At 35.4% G+C, this 24188-nt stretch overlaps 3 protein-coding genes across 4 annotated transcripts in view; 2 read left to right on the plus strand and 1 right to left on the minus strand.

Annotated features, from left to right (window-relative positions):
• Positions 1-8532: 8532 nt before the first annotated feature.
• Positions 8533-22475, plus strand: Hsp110 (heat shock protein 70Cb). Of its 2 annotated transcripts, none has more exons than XM_089704542.1 (15): positions 8533-8869; positions 9093-9333; positions 9763-9904; positions 10520-10656; positions 10797-10951; positions 11380-11582; positions 12106-12224; positions 13800-13946; positions 14914-15031; positions 15133-15470; positions 16011-16124; positions 16270-16479; positions 16918-17060; positions 18269-18437; positions 20263-22475. In XM_089704542.1, the coding sequence occupies exons 1-15, from the start codon at positions 8754-8756 to the stop codon at positions 20401-20403; spliced, it is 2493 nt and encodes an 830-aa protein (XP_089560668.1). In that variant the 5' UTR covers positions 8533-8753; the 3' UTR covers positions 20404-22475. The 2 variants fall into 2 exon arrangements, with proteins under 2 accessions (XP_089560668.1, XP_089560669.1); XM_089704543.1 differs by having other exon boundaries at positions 8534-8869; positions 15133-15392; positions 15990-16124.
• LOC149482325 (uncharacterized) overlaps positions 9008-24188 on the plus strand; it is a 36323-nt gene continuing 21142 nt past the window's right edge. Inside the window, exon 1 of the mRNA XM_089704548.1 lies at positions 9008-9021. The gene's annotated coding sequence lies outside the window, so the exon portion shown is untranslated. The remainder of the gene's footprint in view (positions 9022-24188) is intronic.
• Positions 22593-24146, minus strand: LOC149482326 (cytochrome b-c1 complex subunit 8-like). The gene is made up of 2 exons (XM_089704550.1): positions 23494-24146; positions 22593-22981 (listed from the first exon to the last, which is right to left on the minus strand). Exons 1-2 carry the CDS (start codon positions 23645-23647, stop codon positions 22875-22877), a joined length of 261 nt encoding a protein of 86 aa, XP_089560676.1. The 5' UTR covers positions 23648-24146; the 3' UTR covers positions 22593-22874.

The following is a 24188-nucleotide window of genomic DNA, read 5'->3' on the forward strand; positions in this document are numbered from 1 at the left end:
TTGAATTAACTTTGATTATTTCGAAAAAACTACAATGAAACGGAAGCTTTAAATTTTTTTCCAACAATTAATAATTACTAACGATAAATCGATTGCACGCATCAATTCACGCGCATTACTTTTTCTAGTGCTCGATTGTGCGAAGCGTTGCTGTAGTTGGAACTTGGAACATTCAACGTTAAGCATTATGCCGCATAATGCGCTCTAGTGCTGTAATTGGAAAACGGGGTCTATGTATTATTTTTTAAGGGTCCTTAGTAGGTGAAAACGGCAAAATGGACTGTTATCTATGTGCTATAATTATTGAAAATATTGAAGTTTTTTCGCACTGAAATTTCTAATATGTATTACAAAACGTATATGTATGTGTGATGGGATGACTGTTTCCAAAACACGATTGGAAAAATTTTGCTCGATAAAAAAAAATCCTGAAGTAAAATTATAAACAGACGTTCGAACTGGTGCGACCGGACCACCGTACTCGTGCGGTGCGATCACAGAACAGTAAAGTAGATAGAAGTGTGATGTGGGCGTGGCCCACGTGTCACTTGTAAGGTAAGATCACCTAACTTGCTCTCAGTTGTGCGCAGAAAAATATTCGAGTCGGTTGTCAGCTGTCAAACCTTTTTTCCGTATTTATTCATTAATTAGGACGTGTTGTTCGGTATAAGAGTGCAAAAATGATAGCAGACGAAATAATATCAGCAATGGAGGCATTTCATACCATCGGTAAGTCTTATTTTTATTTATTTTACATATAATATTTTATGTTATATCTTCGCTTGTAATTTGTCAAAATTGTATACAAATATCTAGTCAAAATGAACCTTAATCCGTAAGAAATTAGTACTATTATAGATTGAACAGCAAACAAGAATTTCTGGAATATTATTGCAATAAACAAACGAATGTCGCTTTAGTGATGCTTGTGGCGCATATCGACAGTATCGATACTTTAGAAAAGACAAACATTATAAATATTAAATTTTATTTTATTTTTCCTTAGCTTTCATTAGTCCAATTTATTTACAGATTTCCCAAAGAGGCTAATTTAAAAGAGAAATGGATAAATGCAACGTGACAAGTTAACTGAATGCCGAACAGCACTAAGCAGTCTAACAAAGGCCATCGATACAGCAAACCTACGGCAGTTCCAAGATTTAAAATAATGCATATTTTCTGTTTGTATTTTGTAAATATAGATTAATACTATTCTATTCCGTTTTTTATTTAATAATAATAATATAAAAAGACGTACTTAGTAGTAATAAACATACTCCAAAATGTGACACATTATACTATACTCGTATAATAGAAAGAAAAAAAATACACAAAAAATATTTATTTGTGAATTATCGATATCTCGATATCGATAACAAGGCTGACATCCCTCAGGGCATAGCATCAGATAAATATCAAGTTAATGTCATTAATGTTGAGTGACACAAATTTCAACCTTATCCCTATGTGTTGAGGTTCAAAGTTATATCTATCGAAAACTAACGCCCTCTGTTGTGGAGTAGCTGAATGTTTTTCGAATTTGGAATTTCTGTGCAATGAGAAACAAAACAGCTAATATACCTAGAGATGTTATACTAAAATAAACCGTAACATGGTGCGTTAGGGTACATATTGAAATGCTGAATTTATAACCTAAGTCAGTTTTTACTAAAATGAAGCTGTCCAATCAAAGGCATAGTTTACTTGTAGTGTACTGTATAACTATCGGTTTAAATGTGTGGGTTTGGCGACACTGGTTTTCATACTAATTATGACATTATCGCACTTCTATTTGTTTTTATTGTTCTGTGGGTGCGATCGACTCGCCACACGACCGCACCGCACCTAGGGTTGCCAGTATTTAAGATGCCAGGATTTAAGGGTTAACAGCATCAAAAATACGAGTTTTAGTTATTTTTTACGGGAGATAATTAAAACAGCAATGTTAAATAGAGAAAATTTATTTTTGGCATTTATATTTGCTGTTGGAAGAAACAGCTTTTAATAGCTCTTCATTTTCTAAAGCGAATGTATAAAAATCTTTGCACGATAATTTAAAATTACATTTTATTAATTTGCAGCTTCGCCTTTACAGTTTCAATATTCAATTGGTTTCGGCTATCCGTCCAGGCATTGCCGCACAAAGAAAATATTCTTTGTTTAAAAATTATGATTAAATTTACGATTTTTAAAAAAACATTTAAAATATTGGAATTTTCGCGGCCGACTGAGCTAAATAAATTCGTATAAAAAAATAGATACACTAGTGACTAGATAATTTATTACGTTGCTAATATATGAAGTGATTAAAGGCGCAAATTATCCCTTTTTGAAATTTTCGATATTGTCGATAGCGGCGAAAGTATTGTAATTTTTACTGATTTTCGTCTTTATTTTTTTATATTATATGCAGGCGTTAGTAGAAGCTCTGTTTAGTACCAAAAGAAACCTTGAAATGAGTTCTACATTTGTGACAAAAATACCACATTCTAGCCACGAAGTTATTACGAGATATAGATTTTCAAAGAATGTCAGGGTTGTCCCTAGTAAACAAAATTATATATATCATCTATCTATTACCAAGTTTTTGTTTATGTTTTAGTCGTTAGTTATAGTCGATATTTCAATATATTATTATATGTAGGTACATAATCTTTATATGTAATAAATTAACTGAACAAAAAAAATATCTTAGATTTATAAGACAATTCAATAATATCAAATTAATACAAATTAATCTCCTTTTTTTGTGAATATTTCGAGCATTGATCATAGTAATCTCATTAAAAGTCAAACCGAATTCCTTGAAAATCTATTTCTCGTAATAAATTCGTGGTTAGAATGTTGTATTTTTTTCACATGTAGACCTCAGTTCAAGGCTTCTTTTGGTACAAGTACAAGTTACAACCATTGAAAAGAAGAAAACGAAGAGAAAAGAATGGGCAAAATTATATTTAAAAGACAGGGATTCATTCAGACATATGCAGTCATATCATAAATCTTTGTAGAGTTCTAAAATTTATATTATTAATCTTTTTTCAGTATTAGCCACGTCATCCGACGCCATCGCCATTGATAACGATCGACCGACGTCCGTTTTGTTTGGCGGTAGAACTATGACTAAAGCTGTAATTAGGGTTGCCAGGCCATAAAATGCAAAGGCCGGACTGCGCACTATATAAGGCCGGACATTTTAGCCTAAAAGCCGAACATGTTTTTTTTATTGCCAAACATAATGTTTTTACAGCTGGGCTGTTGAAAAAAGTATTTATACGTGGTGAAAAGTGAGGATATTCGATATTTATTAAAAGATGGACATAATATTTATAATAAAAAAACTCGTTTACGAATTTGAAATGTTTAATAAGTTACACTATTACAGTTTTACTTACAAATGGATCATCAGTCTTTTGTAGATAATTAAATATTATTAAAACTAAAAAACAAATGAATATAGCTCTCTTTTGGCATTCTTAATACTATAAACTAAAAAATATAATAAAACAAATAAAAATAATCATTCGTCTGGAAAGTAACAAAAAGATAATATTAATTTTACGGCTAGGTAAGAATTTACTTTATAGTAGGTATTTATAGAACAATTTAAAATCTTTAAAAAATAACAAAATCTAGTTATACTTATATTTGGCACTTGCACCTACTTTGTCAAGAATTTCGTTTACCTTAGAAATCATATCGTAAAATTCTTTACATGTTAATTTTAAATTGCATAACAAGAACATCATCTTAGCAATTGTATCTGTTTGTAGTCTACTGCGTTCCTTTGTCCACTGGGCGTTTATTAAAGAGAAAACTCTTTCAACGTTGGCATTGTGGCCTGGTATTGCAAAATAATATTCTGCCAACTTAAGCAGTTCCGAATAAAATTCTTCATTATTAAATGATTTAAAATACGAGGTCCACTTCTGATGTGCCAACAGCTTTTTAAAGTCAGAGTCATCTTCGTGTTGCTTTAAAAATTTTATGAAGTTTTGCCACTGATCAAAAAAATTATTGTCATTTAACTGTACATTTTTTCTAGACAAAGTGTCTATCGTTTTTGCCCCTTGTTCCCAGCTTGGAATATTAGCTAAAGTCATCCACTGAAAGTGTTTTAGGTCAGTACAAAATTCACTGGTCCAGGAATTCAGGTAATCTTTGGCAATATTGTACATTCTTCTCATGTTTTGTTTAAAATCTTCTACCTCATCCCGACGAGCCTCCGATAAACGCCGTAAAATTTCGGTCACTTTCATTGGGCAAAAATTTTGTTCCAATCTTTCGTTTATATTTTCCACTACTTGCGAACACTGATCAATTTCTTCATTGACAGAAATATCAGCAGTTTCAGTGTGTTTGATTCGGCTTTGGTATATAGACATGAAAGAATGTAAGAGCCATAAATAACACTCAGAGAAGTCATTTTCGAAAAACATTTGCAATGTTCTGGCCGGATAACTCAGTGAAAGAAAGTATGACTTTAATGGCTCGTACATTTGCAAGATTCTCTCTATGGCGGGATAAAGAGATAGCCAGCGGGTTTTTGAATGGCTAAGCATACGTTTAAAATCAATTTCCAATTCTGAACAAACTTTTTTTAAAGCTTCAGTACGAACTGTGAAGCTGGCAAAATGGTTGTGCATTTGCATCACTATGCTGTCTACACAGATTGGTAAAGATTCGATTGCGTGATGTACGGAATTGCTGAAGATATGTGCAATACATCCAACACCGACCATATCATCGTTTTGAGTAGCTGATTTGAGTCTACTGTAGACGCTGTTGGTCCCACTTCTCTCTCTACCGCCAAAGTTAGTATTGGTGTTGTCCGCTGAAAAAGCTATTAATTTATCCAATAAGTTTTTGTCCGTCAAAATGGTGTATATGTAAGTGGATATTGTTTCAGCAGTCTCGTTCGGTAAGGCCTGTAGCTCCAGTAATTTAACTTGAATTCCTCCCTTTTCAGGGTTGAAATATTGTATAAGCACAGGAAATAGCTTAATAGCACCATGGTTGCTACTATCTGTGGAGACGCTCAAGTATCTGATTTTTGACACTTCTTTTAACATATTTTCTTGGGCAAATGGGCCTAAAACATTTTTTAGGATAGCTTCAGCTTTTGAGCGGGAACAGGTTACATCTTTTGCGATCTGGATATATACTCTTGCAAAGTGGAGCTGTGCAATCTAGTGAGTTAAATGATTCGTGATGTTTAACGGTATGATAAACCAGAGTAGCTTCTGTGGCCCGAACGCTCCGTTGAAGATTTAAGTTCGCATTGGATTCCATGAAAATATCAATTCTTGATGTAGATGCCGTACTACGAATCTTCATTTTGTGTTTTTCGGTATTTAAATGCTTTTCTAAGTCAGCTTTGCCCTTATTAGCAATGGAAATTATTTGATCACAAATTACACATTTTGCGTCCCATGGCTCTTTGCCAGATTTGAACATTTTGTATTGACTTTTTAAACTGTCAGAAAATATACATTTTCTTTTCGACATGACTAATAGAGAGATCTGAAACAAAGATGTTGTACTTGTATTTGAGGTTTGTCAATAACACATTAATGCTACAAATAGGAAAATATAATACTAACTCACCAAAAATACGGTCGCCGCTAACTGAAATACTTAATTGTACGTGAACACACGCCAAGCACGCGCAAACGCCACGCGTTCCTAGGGCAGACTAACGGGCGCGAACCTGTCTGCGGACGGTGCGAGCAGCGGGGCGGGGTAACCACGCTCACGCACGCCACGCGCGGCGCGGCGTGAATCGCGGGCAGTGTTGCCAACGTAGGCGAATTTTCGCCATTTAGGCTACTCAGAACGAGAATCGGCGACGAAAAAATCTAAAAGGCGACTGGTCGCCGATTAGGCTACTCTAGGGAAAAATTTTTGAAGTGAAACTTCTTTATCGGGGTTAGAAAAAAATTTAGATTTTAAATAGAACGTTTTTATCGGGACAGGTCACGCCGCACGGTTATTATTATTATAATTTAATATAATAAAAAAAATACTTAATTGTACTTTTTTTGGACGGATTTTCTGGAAATTTAATTCTATTACCACAAATTTATGCCCTCGACTTCACTTTTACTAACTCATTTTGAAACTAGATTATACGTCGTTTAAAATGATGGCCTAATATAAACAAATTGTACATGTTAGGTCTATTATATAAACAAATTTAAAAAAATGTGTGCGTGTACTAGTGTACACACGTAAGAAGTGAAACTTCTTTATGACCTTATTTTTCAAAAAATAATTTACTATATGCAACTTTACAGAAATACGTCGAATCACGCGTGGTAGGGATAAGAAAAAGATGGCGCGTAACGGAAAAATGTCACGCGTAACGAAAAAATGTTACACTAAATTTTTTTCCAACCCCGATAAAGAAGTTTCACTTCAAACATAAAAAAAATTATGTAGTTTTTAAAATGTTAACGTTCATTTCAATAAGAGAGTTCATGTCCTAGAATCGGACACAGGCCGTTTTTGGAATTTATGGTCGAAGCTTTACGCAGACGCCAGATATTAGTAAAATTATTTGACTCCCGTCTATTTTGACGTTGTATTTCAATTAACCGATTAATTTACTAGTACTTGGCTGAAAAAAATACTCCAATATATTTAATTTTCATTCAAAAACAATCCACTCAAACACGCATATTTTTGTAGATTTTTTTTTAAATTGCTCTAAATACAGCTTTTTTTTTATTGGGACTAGGGAAGCGCTTGACCACAACCTCGCCTGATGTTTAGCTGAGTTGTGGTCTGAGATGGAACGCGCTTCCCTAGAAGGTACCTTCACTCTTCACTTCAAGACCCCCTTATTGTACTCGTCGGGGAACACAGAACACAGGAAGCAGTCCAGTCCCTCGCGGTTCGGATAAAAAATGAACTTAAGCTTAAAATGAACTCGCGCCACAGTATTACAATATACATTATCGTAATACTGCGGTCGCGCTCAGTGACGCGGACGGCCGGCTGGTACTACCTATATTAATTCTTGCTCTGTGGCATGTCCGCATGTCTGTGGCCGCGGCCGGTACGCGTTGAACGGGAGTAACGCCACGCTCATAGCGTGTTCTAAAGATGGCTTATGTCTATTTATCACACTGGAACATATTATAAACTAGCTGCGCTCCGCGGTTTCACCCCCGTGGCTCCGCTCCTGTTAGTGTTAGGCTTTAGCGTGATGATATATAGCCTATAGCCTTCCTCGATGAATGGGCTATCTAACACCGAAAGAATTTTTCAAATAGGTAGTTTCTGAGATAAGCGCGTTCAAACAAACAAACTCTTCAGCTTTATAATATTAGTAAGTATAGATAAATTGATGAAAACTACATTTTATTTTATTCATATTGATATTTTGGTGTTTGGGCTACTTTAGGCTACTACAACTGAAATTCGGCGATATTAGGCTACTTCATGCATGAAAAACGGCGACATTAGGGCCAGTTCTGTTGGCAACACTGATCGCGGGCCGGAAGATAGTTTGCTCTCCGCTCGCCCTTGTCCGTTCAGGTCGGGTGCTCGTCCGCCCATCGTCGTACGAATCGCCACTCTGACAAAAAGCCTGACAAAAGCCGGACAGGCCAAACACGTACATATTTGGCCGGACGCGACTGCAAAAAGCCTAACATGTCCGGCTAAAGCCGGACACCTGGCAAGCCTAGCTGTAATAAGTATATAGTCTATGACTAATGCGCTGTCCGGTGCGATCGCCCGTCCACACGCGCGAATTTGGTACGGTCCGCACCAAGTTCGGATGAAAAAACCATCGAACCAACCGTACCGTCAATAATAATAATTATGTCCGGCGGACCACTGTACACACGATCGAATATGGTCCGGAGCGCACCAAGGTCACGGTGCGGTCCGTACCAAATTCGAACGTCTGTTTATAACTTTAAATCTCTAAAATATGTATCATATAAATGCTCATTACAACCGTATTTTACGATAATTATTCGTATAAAATCACAAATACATACCTTCTCGATTTCGTGACTGTTTTAGATTTAGAAAATACTAAATATTTTCATTCACTTTTTGATAATAATGTGAATGGCGCTTACGATTTTTAGTTTCGAGCACGTTGATTCCATACTAAACGCGGACCCCCTCACCCCTCACCTAAGGCGCGAATAGCTGAATTTTCGCTGACCGCCTAACCCCGAGGCCTAACCCCTCTTAATTGTTTGAAATGTATTTTTTTATTTTGTACTGGTACTTAAATTTGATGTAATATTTAATAACATCAACAAATTTCTAAGATCGTTCAATAAACCTAGTTATCTAGTCAAGGTATACAAATGGCATGTTTTTTGTTTGTTACGATTCTACGTTTGATGCAATTTTACGTTTTTATTTTAGAAAATGTTATTGCTTTAATGGGAAACTGGCAAATGAAAAATATTTAATTTTATAAATATGTGATATTTTTACTTATATTTTGAGAACAAATTCAGAAAAAATAAGTCTAAAAAAAATTGTACTGTCATTTGAACTTTTATAGTCTGTTCTTCTAGAAATTTCGGGTACTTACAGAGACAGACGAAAACGAAATTTAGCGAATAATCGTCTCTGTATTATACTGTGGTGTTCTGTGTCGTAAAGCCGGCGTTCTCTTGCGATCAACTGATTAATTGTCAGGATAGAACAACGTGTTTTGCAAAATTCAATCAAAAGTTGTTCTGTGAAAATTCTTATTGTAATCCAATAATTATTACCAAAAAATGGCTGCGATGTCAGTTATAGGTATTGATTTTGGTAATGAATCTTGTTATATTGCTGTGGCAAAAGCAGGTGGCATTGAAACAATTGCCAATGATTACAGCCTGCGAGGTACTCCGTAAGTATATTTTTCCATATCTTTTGTATAACCTCTATCAACTATACTTCATACAGAATAACCCTAAAATATTGCGATTAGAACGTCGAGATTCCTGAAAAGATACAATAAATATGTCAAAAAAAATCAATTAATGTTATTTTAATTTAAAAGTAATGTTTATCAATTTATAAATCGTCTATATCTGATGTGTGGTATAAATGAATCATTTGAAATATTTCAGATCATGTGTGGCCTTTTCACCAAAGAATCGTATATTAGGTGTAGCTGCAAAAAATCAAATGGTCACAAATATGAAAAATACCGTATTTGGCTTCAAGAGACTATTAGGTAGAAAATTCTCAGATCCACATGTTCAAAAAGAGTTGAAACAATTCCCGTTTAAAGTAGAACCGAGGGCTGATGGTGGAATTGGGATCAGAATAAATTATCTAGGAGAAGATAATGTGTTTAGTCCTGAACAGGTATTTCATAATTAATGTAATTGTTAATTTATATTTTAAGAAAATTAATATAATAGGTATAAAATATAGGTCATTGCTTAGTGAGTCACCAACTAACAAATTAAAAAAAAATATATGAAGATTAACTTTTATTAATGTGTATTAACTAACTATATATGTTACAAAATATAATATTCAAAATTGAAATAATAGCAATGATATTCTTCTGTTATCATAAAATTCATAATGTGGTGAGTGTAAACATTTTTATGAATAGAAAAAAGTACTTGTAGCAGGTTAAACAGAAAACTAACTATATCTTGACTCTAAACCTTAATTTTAATATTTTATACAGATAATATAATTGAAATAAATGCTAGTACTGTTTTCTTAAAACATCCAGATTATTATTATGTTGAAAAATGTATTAATAAATGATATTATTTTTAGATAACTGCCATGCTATTTACAAAACTGAAAGAGTCTGCTGCAATCGCCTTACAAACTCCTATAAATGACTGTGTTATATCTGTACCTAGTTATTTTACCAATGCGGAGAGAAATGCTCTTCTTGATGCTGCTGCTATTGCAGGTTTGTCTTCATTATTTTTAATAAGATTAATGTTAATGACTTTATTTATATTTAATTTTCTATAAGCTTGTCTAGGTATGTACTTAGCTTAAAAGAGAGAGATAGAGACAATACAGAATCTATATTTTAGGTGTTTAATCTTTTGGCAAACAATGTAATCATCTCTTTAATATTGTGAATGGTCTATTGAGTTAAATCTATGGAGCTTAATAGACCATAGTTAAAAGATAACCTAGTTATTTCCGTAAATAGCATCATTTGAAAATACTGGTTGCCCTTGTAAGTCAACATTATGTTATATATTATATATAACATCAAGTTGACTTACAATGGATTAACCTTGACCTTAGTGACGTTCAATTGTACTGTATCAAACTGACTGAAATGAAAATTTAATTATGTTTTTGTTAATTCGACTTGAATCTCTAATTCCTATTGATTCGATGACACTCTAAAGAAAGTAGAAAGTTATATATCAACAATGTACCTTTAGTTATTAAGTTTTTTTTAAATGTTATGGTTTGATAATAAATACGAGAAGTTAAAACATTACAAATCAGTTTAAAATGAAGACGATGCAATGCTGACTAAGATCTTTTTAATATTGTGTTTCAGGTCTGAATGTTTTGCGCCTTATGAATGAAACAACCGCAACAGCTTTGGCTTATGGTATTTACAAGCAAGATTTACCAGCTCCAGAAGAAAAGTCGAAAAATGTTGTTTTTGTTGACTTTGGACATAGTTCCCTACAGGTATTTCAAATTATAGATCTATCGTTCTAGGTGTTGTCAATATTTCTTCTTGTTTAAAATCTCATTACAGGAATTATATACTTAATAACTTTCTGTAAATAGCTCTGCTAAAGACATTAAGGATTAAATATATTTTCTAGGTGGCAGCTTGTGCGTTCAATAAGGGTAAATTGCGTATACTTGCGACATCTTCCGATCCTTGCTGCGGTGGACGGGACATTGACATAGCCCTTGCTGAATACTTCTGTCAAGATTTCATGACCAGATACAAGTTGGATCCCAGGAAAAATCAAAGGTAGGAATTGGGTTCTTAAAGAAGTAATGACAAAAATTTTATTGCCTTCTTTTTGTGTTTCTTTTTCATAATTTTTGAAAAGCCTTTTTGACAATATGAGTTGAGAATTATCTACGAAACTAATAGTATACGGGCGAAAGTTTTACGTGACAACGACTTCTTATGTCTGTCACTCTCGCTCTTAGGCGGGCTAACCATGCCCGCGTGCCTCTCACTCGCTCTCATTGTGAGCGCATAACGTGAGCGGAGCGTAACGCAGTTTCTTGAAGTGTCACCCGGCAAACCAATTTATAAGACGTTGTCACGTCAAAATATGCTAGTTCAGATATGCTAAAAATTATTAAATTTTTAAATATGTTTATTTGCAATGTTCAGTACATTTACGTCTTTGATTCCATAGTAAGTCATGTATATTATTAAAATTACAGAGCATACTTGCGTCTATTGCAAGAAGTGGAGAAGTTAAAAAAACAGATGTCAGCGAACAGCACTCGCTTGCCTCTCAACATTGAGTGTTTTATGGAGGAGCGAGATGTTTCCGGTGACATGCAGCGCTCACAGATGGAACAGATCTGCGCCGACACATTCAACCGTGTCGAGAGGACATTGAGAAATATCCTCCATAACGCAAGTAGGTATCCCCTTTTTTTATAGTGGGGAAATCTTCCAAAGATACCCACGGGCCCCGGGGAAGGAGCCGTGGGTTATGTCGGATTCTTACCGACTAAAACCCCACTGTGTTCCGTCGAGCCGCTTGAATGATGGGGCCGCGGGTATTTGTTAGAATTCTTCCGCGACCCCCTCGGCAAGTAGATATCCCCTGCTATACACTTATTCAATTATTAACATGGAAGTGAGTATTGACATAATTAAGTGGTGTCTGCAATGAGGAAGTCCCACCCCAGAAAATTTTATTGTATAAGTATGCTGCTTGGCATGGATTCATAATATTATGTAAATATTATATAAGAACTTTTATTTTGATATTATTGGAATCTAAATGAAAATTCAATCAGAAGTTGAAAATCATGCCTCAATTTCTTCTGAATTATTTCATCGGCATCTTAAAAATATAGCTTTGACAGTTTAATAATAAGATACAAAAAATATTAAAGTTTGAATGTGAATTGATTTGATACAATGTCTACTTTCAGAACTGAGGCCCGAAGACATCAGCGCTTTAGAAATTGTTGGTGGCTCCACTAGAATTCCTGCCGTGAAAAGTTTGATTGAGCAAGTGTTTGGAAAAGCTCCATCAACTACTCTTAATCAGGTAGGTTCATATATTATTTGCGAAAAACAGTATTTAATATTTTAATGAACAAATATATTTGCGATTTTAGAACAGTGTAAAATAAAGTAGATATTAGATGTCAATCATAAGTTAAGCAATAGAGATCTGATGTTATGATACAGTAAGATAGTAACATATCAATCATCAATAAATAATAATTAATAATTTAGTACACTTATTACGTTTTTATTCATTTATTTTGTACAAGCTGTGCCCGTTTTAATCGCCGACAAACCCGCATGCATCCACTATTAAGGGTGACAAATCAACATCGAGCTATGCTGCGCTGTACTGCGCTGTGCTGTGTTTGGTCAACTCGCTCGTCTAATATTTTAATGAGGATACAAACAAACCATGCTGTGCTGCGCTGTGTGAGGCTACGCTCAGCTTGTAGATGATAATCGCTCATTTACACAGCACAGCGCAGTACAGCGCAGCATAGCTCGATGTTGATTTGTCACCCTTAGACCCTTGTGGAGTTGATTCATGTCGCACCACGTTTAAAACCACTTTAGTTTCAATGCTCTGTGTATAATAAAAATAATTTGGAAAATCCAAAAGTGTCTCATAATTTTTTTTAATAAATATTTATTAATTATTATTTTTGTTTATTTAATAACAATTAAACCACATCGAATCAGACCCTGAAAAATGAAAGGGTTCTATTCCTGAGCATACTCAAGCGTAAGAGAAAAAAAGACTTGATTAGTAAAGTATTTCGGTCGCTATCGTGTTAACAAGAAAAAGGATCCGCACATACAGACACACGGACGTCCAAGACAGAACTTTTTTAAACTGTTTTTTAACTAGTTTAAATAACAAAAATGACATCAAAAATATCATGAACGTTAAAAATAGTGTTTTTTCTTAATATGTGTGTGTATGTATTATCTTACAAGTTCAATGTATGATATATAAAGACATTTTAAGTTTGAAAAATCAGATGTTTTGCGCGAAGTGACAGTAGTACCCACCTCAACGCTTCGCTTATGAGGCGTGCAAAAAAACAGTCCATTGAAAAATTACATTGAGGGTTAACTTTCTCAAAGAATGCAATTTTATTTGTGTAGAATGGGTTGCAGAATCTTACAAACAGTTTTACATTCCTTATCTCCGAATCTAACGATCCTACAGATTATACTGGCCGGTTGGCTTGGTTGGTAACTTGGTAGTGGCCCTGCCTTCCAAGCCAGAGGTCGTGGGTTCAATCCCCACCCGGGGCAAATATTTGTGTGATGAACATAAATGTTTGCTCTGTGTCTGGGTGTTAATTATCTATATAAGTATTTATTTAAAATTATATATGTATGTTTATCAGCCATCTGGTTTCCATAACACAAGCGAAAGCTTAGTATGGGATCAGATTGTGCCGTGTGTGAAAATTGTCCGGAAATATTTATTATTTATTATTTGATAAGACATTATTATGTATTAGTAACAAATTCAATTATCTACAACTTTGTTCAAGTTTTTTCAAGTGGGATTTTTATAAATTAACGGATAAACAAAATGTAACACACCCCAAACTGGTAATTACTATTCAATTGGTACCAGGACGAGGCGGTGTCCCGCGGGTGCGCGCTGCAGTGCGCGATGCTGAGCCCGGCGGTGCGCGTGCGCGAGTTCAACGTGACCGACGTGCAGCCGTACGCGGTGCGCCTCGCGTGGGACGCGGCGCGCGGCGAGGACGGCGATATGGAGGTTAGTTATAGATCGCGTCATGTAAAAAGAACGCTGACGGTTAAGCTGCGCATTGGCGATTTATTGGTCTATTTGGTGTTATGAGGTGGTATAAGAATAAATATGTAGTTGCGTAGCCACGATTCGAGAGCCTACTTTAAAAATAAAATAAGCAGCAAATAACTTTTGCGCTAAACTCGATACATACCAAAACACATCCCATCACTTTCATCCAGCGTTCTTTTTACATGATTCGCGTTATACCGTAGTTTTTATTTTTGAAGTGAAACTTCTATATCGGTTGGAAAAAAATTTAGTGCAACATTTTTTCGTTACGCGCCATTTTTTTCTTATCCCTACCACGCGTGATTCGACGTATTTCTGTAAAGTTGCATATAGTAAATTATTTTTGAAAAATAAGGTCATAAAGAAGTTTCGCTTCTTACGTGTGTACACTAGTACACGCACACATTTTTTTTAAGCTATTGCATAGCTTCTATCGCGGGCCTTGAGCGCGGGGACCGAATCGAGAAATTCCGGAACGAAAAAACCTAACGCTCCCCACTCCGACGGGCTCGGAGGTGTGGCTTGAAGGCATAGCATGCAATAGCTTTACCGCGGCAGTCCCCGAGTGTCACACGTCTTTTATTTTATTTTAAGGTACATAACGGTTTAATCATTATTGACTTGATAAGCATTTGGTTTGTTTATAAGAACAGAAACTGTTGTTGCAGCAGCAAGTCTGATGTTATGACCAAAAGAAATACGAATTAATTTACAATCAAATAGGGTTAAAATAGTTTTGTATTATATTCTACAATTACATTTACTTGTTATAAATATTATTTACATCAATATTTTAGATCAATTTGTCAATCATAAATGTTTCAAACGAAAATATCTGATATGATAAATAGTCATTGCCATAAAGCAGTTTTTAAATTGAATAAATTGTTCTTACACTTTCTGTATATTTCTGTTCATGCAGGTGTTCCCAGCTTTCCATGCTGCGCCATTCTCCAAAATGCTTACATTCTATAGAAGAGAACCCTTCTCTGTCAGTGCTTACTACTCTGACCAAGTACCTTTCCCAGACACATTTATTGGTATGTACATGCATGTTTTTATTTATAATTGTGTTGTCTATAAATTTCAAAATGGCTAGTTCACTTGGTGACTGATGACTAAATATTCACTACAAATATAGGTCAATGGAACGTCAAAGACGTGCAGCCAACACCTGAGGGAGAGTCCCAAAAGGTTAAACTCAAAGTGCGCGTCAATATCCACGGAATTATAACGGTCGCATCCGCTTCCCTCGTGGAGAAGAAACAAGATGCTCAACAGAGCGACAATGTTGAAATGGAAAATTCCAACGAGAATGTACAAAACAATCAGACCGCTCAGGAAACTCCGATGGATACGAACGGAAGTCAGGAACAACAGAATGGACCCGATAATCAAGAGGTGAGGGAAGATGAAATGAAAGGGGAGCCGCAACAAAAACAATCGTGGACACAGAGAGTAGGACAGTGGTTCAGCGGGGTATGTGTCGGTAGCGCGTTTGTGGAGTGTACTGTGGTGTCTTTTGCCTTAAATTTGTTCCCAGTTTGTCAATTCTGACGAAATTATTACAAAGACGCAAAATTATTTGGTTTCATCGACGTTTGATACAAAGAAATGCAACAGGCATCACAAACTTTGAACCTTCCCCACCCTCATTGGAGGCCCCATTTGCACAAAATTTTTGAAGACTACTTGAAAAATAACAACGTTTGTCTCTGTGTCCACGCATGTTTTTGTTCTCCTGCTGTTATAATTCGTTTTGTGTTTTTATTTTTTTGGCAGCGTTTGGATAATGTAAGATTTTGAATGTTTTTTGTTTTCCGCTTATGGTGATGGTACTGTAGGTGCAAATGGGTCATCACATGGCTTGGAAATATTTATTTCAATATCGTTTCGTTCATTGCCAGCCATAAGTTGCAAAACAATATAGTCCAGGCCAGCGTGATGGTGGGGAGAAAGATATATTTCGTGGTATGAATCGGTTGCCATTATTTACAGGATGCCAATGACGATAAAAAGGACAAGTCCAAAGATAAGACTAAGAAGGTCCTCGTTAAAACAATTGAATTGCCAATTGATGCCAGAACACATGGCTTCTCTCAAACTGAGTTGAACAGCTACTTGGAACAAGAGGTATGTTATTTTTATACTTCAATTTAAGTAAATATCTAGTAATTTTTTATTTGATTATAGGTGATATGTTACATATGTATTGTTATTGAATTAACTTTGAAAACGCACTTTTTAGCACCATTTCAATTTCATGTTTAATTTACAGGGCAAGATGCAAGCCCAGGACCGTCAAGAGAAAGAGCGTGCTGATGCGCGTAATGCTCTCGAGGAATATGTGTATGAGTTGCGTGGAAAGTTGTCTGAGGGCGAAGTGTTGCACGACTTCATCGCTGAGGATCAACGTAGCCGCCTCGTCAACCAGCTGGACTCGCTGGAACAGTGGCTGTATGATGAGGGCGAGGACCAGAACAGACAGGTATTAAGAATGAGTATTTACTATTTATACATAATTAACAGACTGGTTTTGAATGAAATAAGAAATGTGCTAATTTTCTTATATTATGATCTAACTAGATTTCCGCCCGCGGCTTCGCCCGCGTTTTCAAAGGAAAACCCGCATAATTCCTGTTCCCGTGGGATTTCCGGGATAAAACCTATCCTTTGTGTTAATCCAAGTTACCCTCTATATGTGTGCTAAATTTCATTGTAATCAGTTCAGTAGTTTTTACGTGAAAGAGTAACAAACATCCATACTTACAAACTTTCGCCTTTATAATAGTATTAAGATTAAAATTATCACATGTTTTGTCTATTTTTTTTAATCATTACTAACATACTGTTAGTAATAAGTTGCGGAACTTTAAAAATCTACAGACTTGCAAAAATTATAGGTTTTTAACCATAATAATTACAGGTTTACAGCGATAAGCTGACAGAGTTGAGGACGGAGGGCGAGCCCATCAAGCAGCGGCGCCTCGAGTTCGAGTTGCGCCCCGGAGCATTAGATGACTTCGCACTAGCTATACAGTTGACTAACAAAGCCGTGGATCAATACAAGTAATTTATCTATTAATTGTTAGCATTAAATATACTAGTCCGGGATACATCGCCCATTTTTGCAAGTGATTACTATCAAGCTAATTTTTCGTGAGTAGCTTTATTTTGATGAGATGCCCAATAATTTCATGTACGAAACTCTCGATTGTGGTAGCTTACAGAGGTAACAAGGATAAAAATTTTTGATTTGACGGTTCTCAAATATTTATTACGCAATTTGTAGGACAATATGTCTGTTGAATTATATAAGTATTAAATAAGTGAAAATAAAAAAATCAGCTGGTTAGTAATCATTTATGATGACTTTGTTATCGATACACATTGGAAAGGGGGACTCTTTGATCAAACCATAGATTTTGTAGGACAAATATTTTTTCGAATAATTTAGATAATTATCTTGAGATTGAACAAAAAAAAACATTCAGTTAGTAATTAATATTTGAGAACCATCAAATCAAAATATTTTATCCTTGTTTCCTCTGGTAGCTACCACAATCGAGAGTTTTGTACATGAAATTATTGGGCATCTCATCAAAATAAAGCTACTCACGAAAAATTAGCTTGATAGTAATCACTTGCAAAAATGGGCGATGTATCCCGGACTATACATATTATTTTTTACCATTGTTATTTTGTTTTTTATGAAGTGTTGACTGTTGAATCAATATAGTAAAATATAAGTTGCTTTTTCTTGGTCCATCTAATTTATGTAATGTAAATATATTAAAAATTGAATATTATAATGAACTGCTAATATAGTATATTAGGATATACTAGATTTTCGCCCGCGGCTTCGCGCGCGTTTTAAAGTAAAAATCCGCATAGTTACCGTTCCTGTGGAATTCCAGGGATAAAAATATTATACGCTACGTCTTATTCTGGGTATTCAGCCACCTACATACCAAATTTCATTGTAATCGGTTCAGTAGTATTTGCGTGAAAGAGTAACAAACATCCATCAATCCATAACTATTTGACTCAAAAAAGACGGGTTGCACTCCGCGAGTGCCGGCAGAAGTGAAAACTTGATTATTAACGTTGAGCATGTTTGTTATTTTGGAATGGTATCCGTCTTACGCTTTTTCGATCAGGTCACGTGTCCTGACGCGAGTTTAAGATTTTATACCCATTACAGAAAAAGTGCTCAACGCCGCTAAAGAAGTTTCCACTTCAAAAAGTCCAATAATAACCTATACTCTGTGTGGCAGGTCCGGCGACGCGAAGTACGCGCACCTGAGCGAGGCGGACATACAGAAGGTGTGCGAGGCGAGCAAGAGCGCACTCAACTGGCTGGAGGGCGCGCGGCAGGCGCTCGCGCACGCGCCGCGACACCTGCCGCCGCCGCACACCACGCACCAGATCCGCCAGGAGAGACAGGTGACGTATATGTGACGTATATGTTTTAACCTCAATTTCAATGATATTGAATATTGGTGACCTGGTTGACCCCGCACAGGTTTTTCCTAGTGGGTTAACCAGGGATTTACAATTTATATGAGTTTGTAAAAAATTGTGAAAACAAAATAAATAAATTTTGATTTGATTGGTATTTTTAGCCTTTAAAATATTTTTGTTTCATTCAATGAAAAATTATAGAGTTTTAAACATTAATTAGATAAAGCACTCACCTCACTCCCTTAGAGCGTAGACGCACTATCAGGCCTCCGTCACTCGCTCAAGGTCGCGCTATAAGTGCCTACCGCACAGTAGGTCGGTACCGACCCAAGCGGCAGTTGGTTGGCACACGCGAGACTGCGCACCCGCGTCACGTTTCCCGCGCTCGCTACCAAGATGCCCGGTTATTGCGATGTGGACGGGTGTCGGAGTTCAAGAGTGAATAACAAGGAATTGTCTTTTTTTCCATTGCCTAAACAGGAACAGGCTACTTTTTATCCAGGAGACACATATAGCGGGTTCACGCGGGTGAAACCGAAGGAAACAACAGCTACTATCAATAAGATTTCATTTTTTTTATTGTATAATGTAACAAATATAATTAACAATAAAAAAATAAGTGTTTCAGCAACTTTGTGTTTAATTTACGCGCTCGGTACAACCCTAAAGTTTTCGTTTGATGACGCAATCACGCGGCGTGCGCGGGAAACTCGCTTCTCAGTGCGTGTTCGTAGAGTACATTTCTTACTGCAGCCGAGTTGCGGCGCATTTTGTAGGTACATATAGCGTAGGTATTTTAGCTTTTGTATGGGAGTGATGTATCTGTTACGAAGTAACTATTCTCTAATCTGTGGCACTATGCGGGTAGCCGCATTGCGGGTAGCCGTCCGGCTGACCGCAAGCACAATTATGTAAGTAATATTCATTTCTATGCGCACTGTGCGGTCTGCGGTAGCCGCATCGCAGTGCGCATAGAAATTAATATTACGTACATAATTGTGCTTGCGGTCAGCCGGACGGCTACCCGCAATGCGGCTACCCGCATAGTGCGTATACGCTCTTAGACCACAGATATTTGTTCAATCTTGTGTCTTACTAGCGCCCGCTTTGTCTAAAACCTAATAAATTATATACTAAAACCTTCCTCGGGAATCAATCTATTTAATAAAAAAACCGCATCAAAATCCGTTGCGTAGTTTTAAAGGTTCAGGCATACATAGGAACAGAGAAAGCGACTTTGTTTTGTACAATGTGGTGATGTATAATCTTATTAGCTTTCCGCCCGCGGCTTCGCCCGCGTTTTCAAAGAAAAACCCGCATAATTCTCGTGCCCGTCGATTTCCGGGTTAAAATCTATCCTATATGTTAATCCAAGTTACCCTCTATATGTGTGCTAAATTTCATTGCAATCGATTCAGTAGTATTTGCGTGCAAGAGGAACAAACATACACACACTCACATCCATCCTCACTTTCGCATTCATAATATTAGTAGGAAGGATAGGATAGGATATAGTACAGGCAGTTTAATGTGATCAATAGAACTAGTAGCTTTTCATACACTGATTACGTAAAAAATACTTAAAACTCGGCTTATCGGTGATCTTTAGTGAGATTGAGATTGAGAATGAACATCATTAAATTACAAAACCTGCATAATAATTTATTATTTAATGATTCTTTCAAACTCAAACTTATTTATCTTATATAATTACTTTTGAATCGTCATAACATTTTTTAACATTTACCACCAAACTTTATCAAACAATTCTAATACTTGATTATTAACCAATATACTTGAATAACAGAGCTTCGAGAACACCGTGAACCCGATCCTGAACAAACCCAAGCCCAAGGAGAAGACGCCCCCACCAGCGAACAACACGGCCGGTGATGGGCAGAACGCACCCGAACAGCAAGCCTCGCAGGAACAAATGGACGTCGAGTGAAACCCTCGCTATTAACGCCTGCCCCCTTAGACAAGTGGCTTTCTATTAAAGTTCAATAGAATAGATTATGAATGTATGAGATTGACGTAATCAATCGTCGTCGTCGTCGTAATCAAACGTCAATCTCATGCATTCATAATCTATTCTATTGAACTTTACGCTAATAGAAAGCCACTTGTCTAGGGGGGCTGGTTTTCACTTTGATAAGTGCAAGTGCAGGTTATTAGTGCAGGTGATTAGTAGGCTGTGTAGTAAAGTGAATAGAAGCGTGTTCTCCCTCCCCCCCTCGCAGCGTGCCTGCCACTAAACACGTCTGGACAAGAGTGTTTAGTGTTTAGCGAATAGCGTTTAGTGTGTAGCGTCAGACGCTTGTTGTACAAAATGGCAAAGTGGACCGAAGACACAACCTATAAATTTGTGCAGGAGTATCTAAAACTTGAACTAAATAAGAATTGGACACTAATTGCACTACTCACCTACACTCGCACTACACACCTACACTCGCACTAATCACCTGCACTCACACTAATCAAAGTGTAAACCAGGCTTAACACGGACCCTTGAACAGTCCAACGAACCGCGAATCACTTATATCCCCCCATAAAATATCTACTCAACTGTCACGCTTAAACTAACAAGCCTTAACCGTTTCAGTTACGAATTTGTCCTTTATAAGCGCTATGTTATGGATTCAACCATCTCGGACTTTAATTGCCTGACAATTTTTTATTATTCGCGGTTCCCGTGTTACGTATTCGCCACTTGGACTTCATCAAGTCGTCCGTGTTATACTTAGACTATATATTGCAGGAATATTTGCTCCGATTCGCCCATAGGAATAATTAATAATAAACGTGATTTCGATTGTAATGTCGCTCTATACATTACATCACAGTCTAGTATAATTCACCTAGATAGATAGGTACATAATTACATTTCATTCACTATAAAAGAATGTAAACATTGAAATGGTATTAGCTTAGATTCATTGAATCTCTTCTTGCACTATGCTATACTCGGTGCCTGTAGCTTATCCCACCATGACGAAATATCATCATGAATAGGATAATTTATGAAAAAATCAATAGTTTATGAATTTTAGGTACTTAAGTAGTTATTACTTAATCCTATGGGTGTAATGAACTAACTCACAGTATATAATATTATTTAATTAGTCAATATTTAATTTGGTTCCCATTTACATTGTGTATTTCCTATTGAATGATGCATCGGTGATGCGAGGAGTTGATGTAAAGCAATTATTTAATTTTAGTGCATTTCTAATTCGAAGTAACGCAGGATAGTATTATTAATACGATTTTATTTTTTGGTAATATTTTATATATTTTGTGCATTTTATGCGTAGTTACATTATCAGTGAGCATGTGATAAAATGGTTATGTTTTTTTTTCATTGTATGGGTATAAGAGTTAAAACTTTAGTAGCTTATGCATTCGGTTAAAAATACGGTGAAAATAAATCAGATTTTAGTCAAATTAGTAATGGATTACAATTTTCAACTTTTCTGCATAATACACTATTGTGCCTATTTGCTATTTAAATTCAGTTGAAATAATGTATATTTAATGAATTATTGTGCAATGACTTGACTTTAATATTCATGTATACATTTACCAAGAGTTCTAATTCTTTGATGATTTTGGTGCTCATAATGCAAATCTTTTTTATTTTGCTGCACACTGTGTGATATTAGTGGTATATCAAATTTGATGTAAACATAGGCACATATAGAAATGTAAACTGTTTCTTATCCAATAAACGAACAAACAGGTCATTGTCTTAATTGTCAGTAGTAACATTCCAAAGGACAACTTGATCTACAAGACTAAAATTTATCTTAGATTATTTTTATTACTCTTTGGCATAATTATCTAGAGTTTAATAATTAATGAAAAGCTTTGTGTTTCAAATAACATTCACCAATAACTTGCAGATATGCGGTCAAGAATCCTTTGGCCTATTTTGTACCTTTAAAATAAATGGTTGAACCATTTCAATGTTACAATGTGCATTCATAATGTTAAAAAGCTTAGTAAAGAAATTTAACAATATTTTGGTTTTTTACTTATTCCTATAGAAGTATCGTGAAGATATCAGTCGCAAAATATGTGAGCTGTTACACCAGGCATAACTCTTCCAGTTATTCTAGAACTCGCTACGCCAATCTGAGTTCACATGATTTTTGTGAGTATTTAGTTTGTGTTATACAAAATAATCTTTCAGAGTAAGACAAATTATTTAAACTTACAAACATCAGTTCTAGCATTCACCAAAAAATAAAACACAAGTACATTATGAATAAAACATTGTCTTTATATTTATACACAATAATTTAAAAGAAACTGAATGAACCTATATTGCAACTTAATTGGCGTGTTTTTTCCAATTGTTTTATAAGATTCGCACATAATTAAAATAAATAGATACTGAATTATTTTAAAAAGCTGCATTCATGCATCTGGATTAACTTCATTAACAAAGTCTGCTGGATTTTTCCGTTGTTTAAATTTGTATGATGCTTCAACAGAAGTATATACAAAATAAGCAGTGAGAAATACTGTAACAAATTAAATATTCCTGTTATTTCACATACCCTTTTCAATCTCTTTTACAAACGTTTAAAATCTTCTCTCAATAGGTATCGTAATTAATTTTAGGCCATGGCCTATGATTTTATCACACTCGTATATTCGCTTGTGGGAATTGAAATTTAATGTGCTACAGAGTAAGTTAAAGTGTGGTTAAGTGGAAAAACAATTTGATGTCCCTATCATAAGTTCTAATATTTATAAGGGAATTAATAAGAAATAAAGGCAATTTCAATGATATACAGCCCTAGGTCAAAACTTTGAGATGAGAAAAAAATGTACCTACAAATAGTATCCTGGATTTAAACTTCCAAAAGAGCTTGTAAAATAATAGGTACTGAAACTAGAGATAGAAAATAACTAATTACATATTATCTGTGAGTGTGGAAGAGTTTTTACATCAGGGCTCATATTTATAACATAAAAGATATGAAAATTTGTGTATAATTAATATAAATCCATAGAAAAAAAAATAACATACCTGGTAACCAAGTCAAAATGGTTGGTCTTGTTCGTGTTATTACATTAGGCAGTCCATGCTTAATAACGCCAGCAAATGGTCTCATCTCATGAGGAGACAGTGAATAATATATAATCCCTCTAATAGTAGCTAATTCACCGAAATGTTTACCCATTTTTATTTACTAGTTCAAAATAAGCGTATCCAATTGAGATCAAATTCAACTTTAATCACATTTGAAGTTTTATTCCATTGTTTTGATGAGGTTTTACCAAGGTTTTACTTTACTCATATTTATTATCTAGGCCTAGTATATAATTTCTATAGAAAATGCCTGTTAAGCAGTATGTACACAGGTGGTTTTTATATCACGCCCTCCAAAATAAATCTATACTAATATTATAAAGCTGAAGAGTTTGATTGTTTGAACGCGCTAATATTATCAGGAACTACTGGTCCGATTTGAAAAATTCTTTCGGTGTTAAATAGCCCATTTATTGAGGAAGGCTATAGGCTATATATGAGCGGAGAAAATAGCAATGCGGGTGAAACCGCGAGGAACAGCTAGTGTTTAAATATTTTAAATCCGCTAAATGGAGCGCTAGCAAGTTTATCATGAGAAGGAACGTCCGATATAATATAACTTTCCTTCTTACTCCGCACACCTGCCGATTTTCACATCAGAGTCGAGAGCAATTATTGTAAAATTTTACATG

Source organism: Colias philodice, chromosome 15 (genome assembly GCF_061535455.1).
Source record: "Colias philodice isolate Cphi_HAF_F1 chromosome 15, ilColPhil1 Martin Lab GWU primary, whole genome shotgun sequence".
Taxonomy (NCBI): domain Eukaryota; kingdom Metazoa; phylum Arthropoda; class Insecta; order Lepidoptera; family Pieridae; genus Colias; species Colias philodice.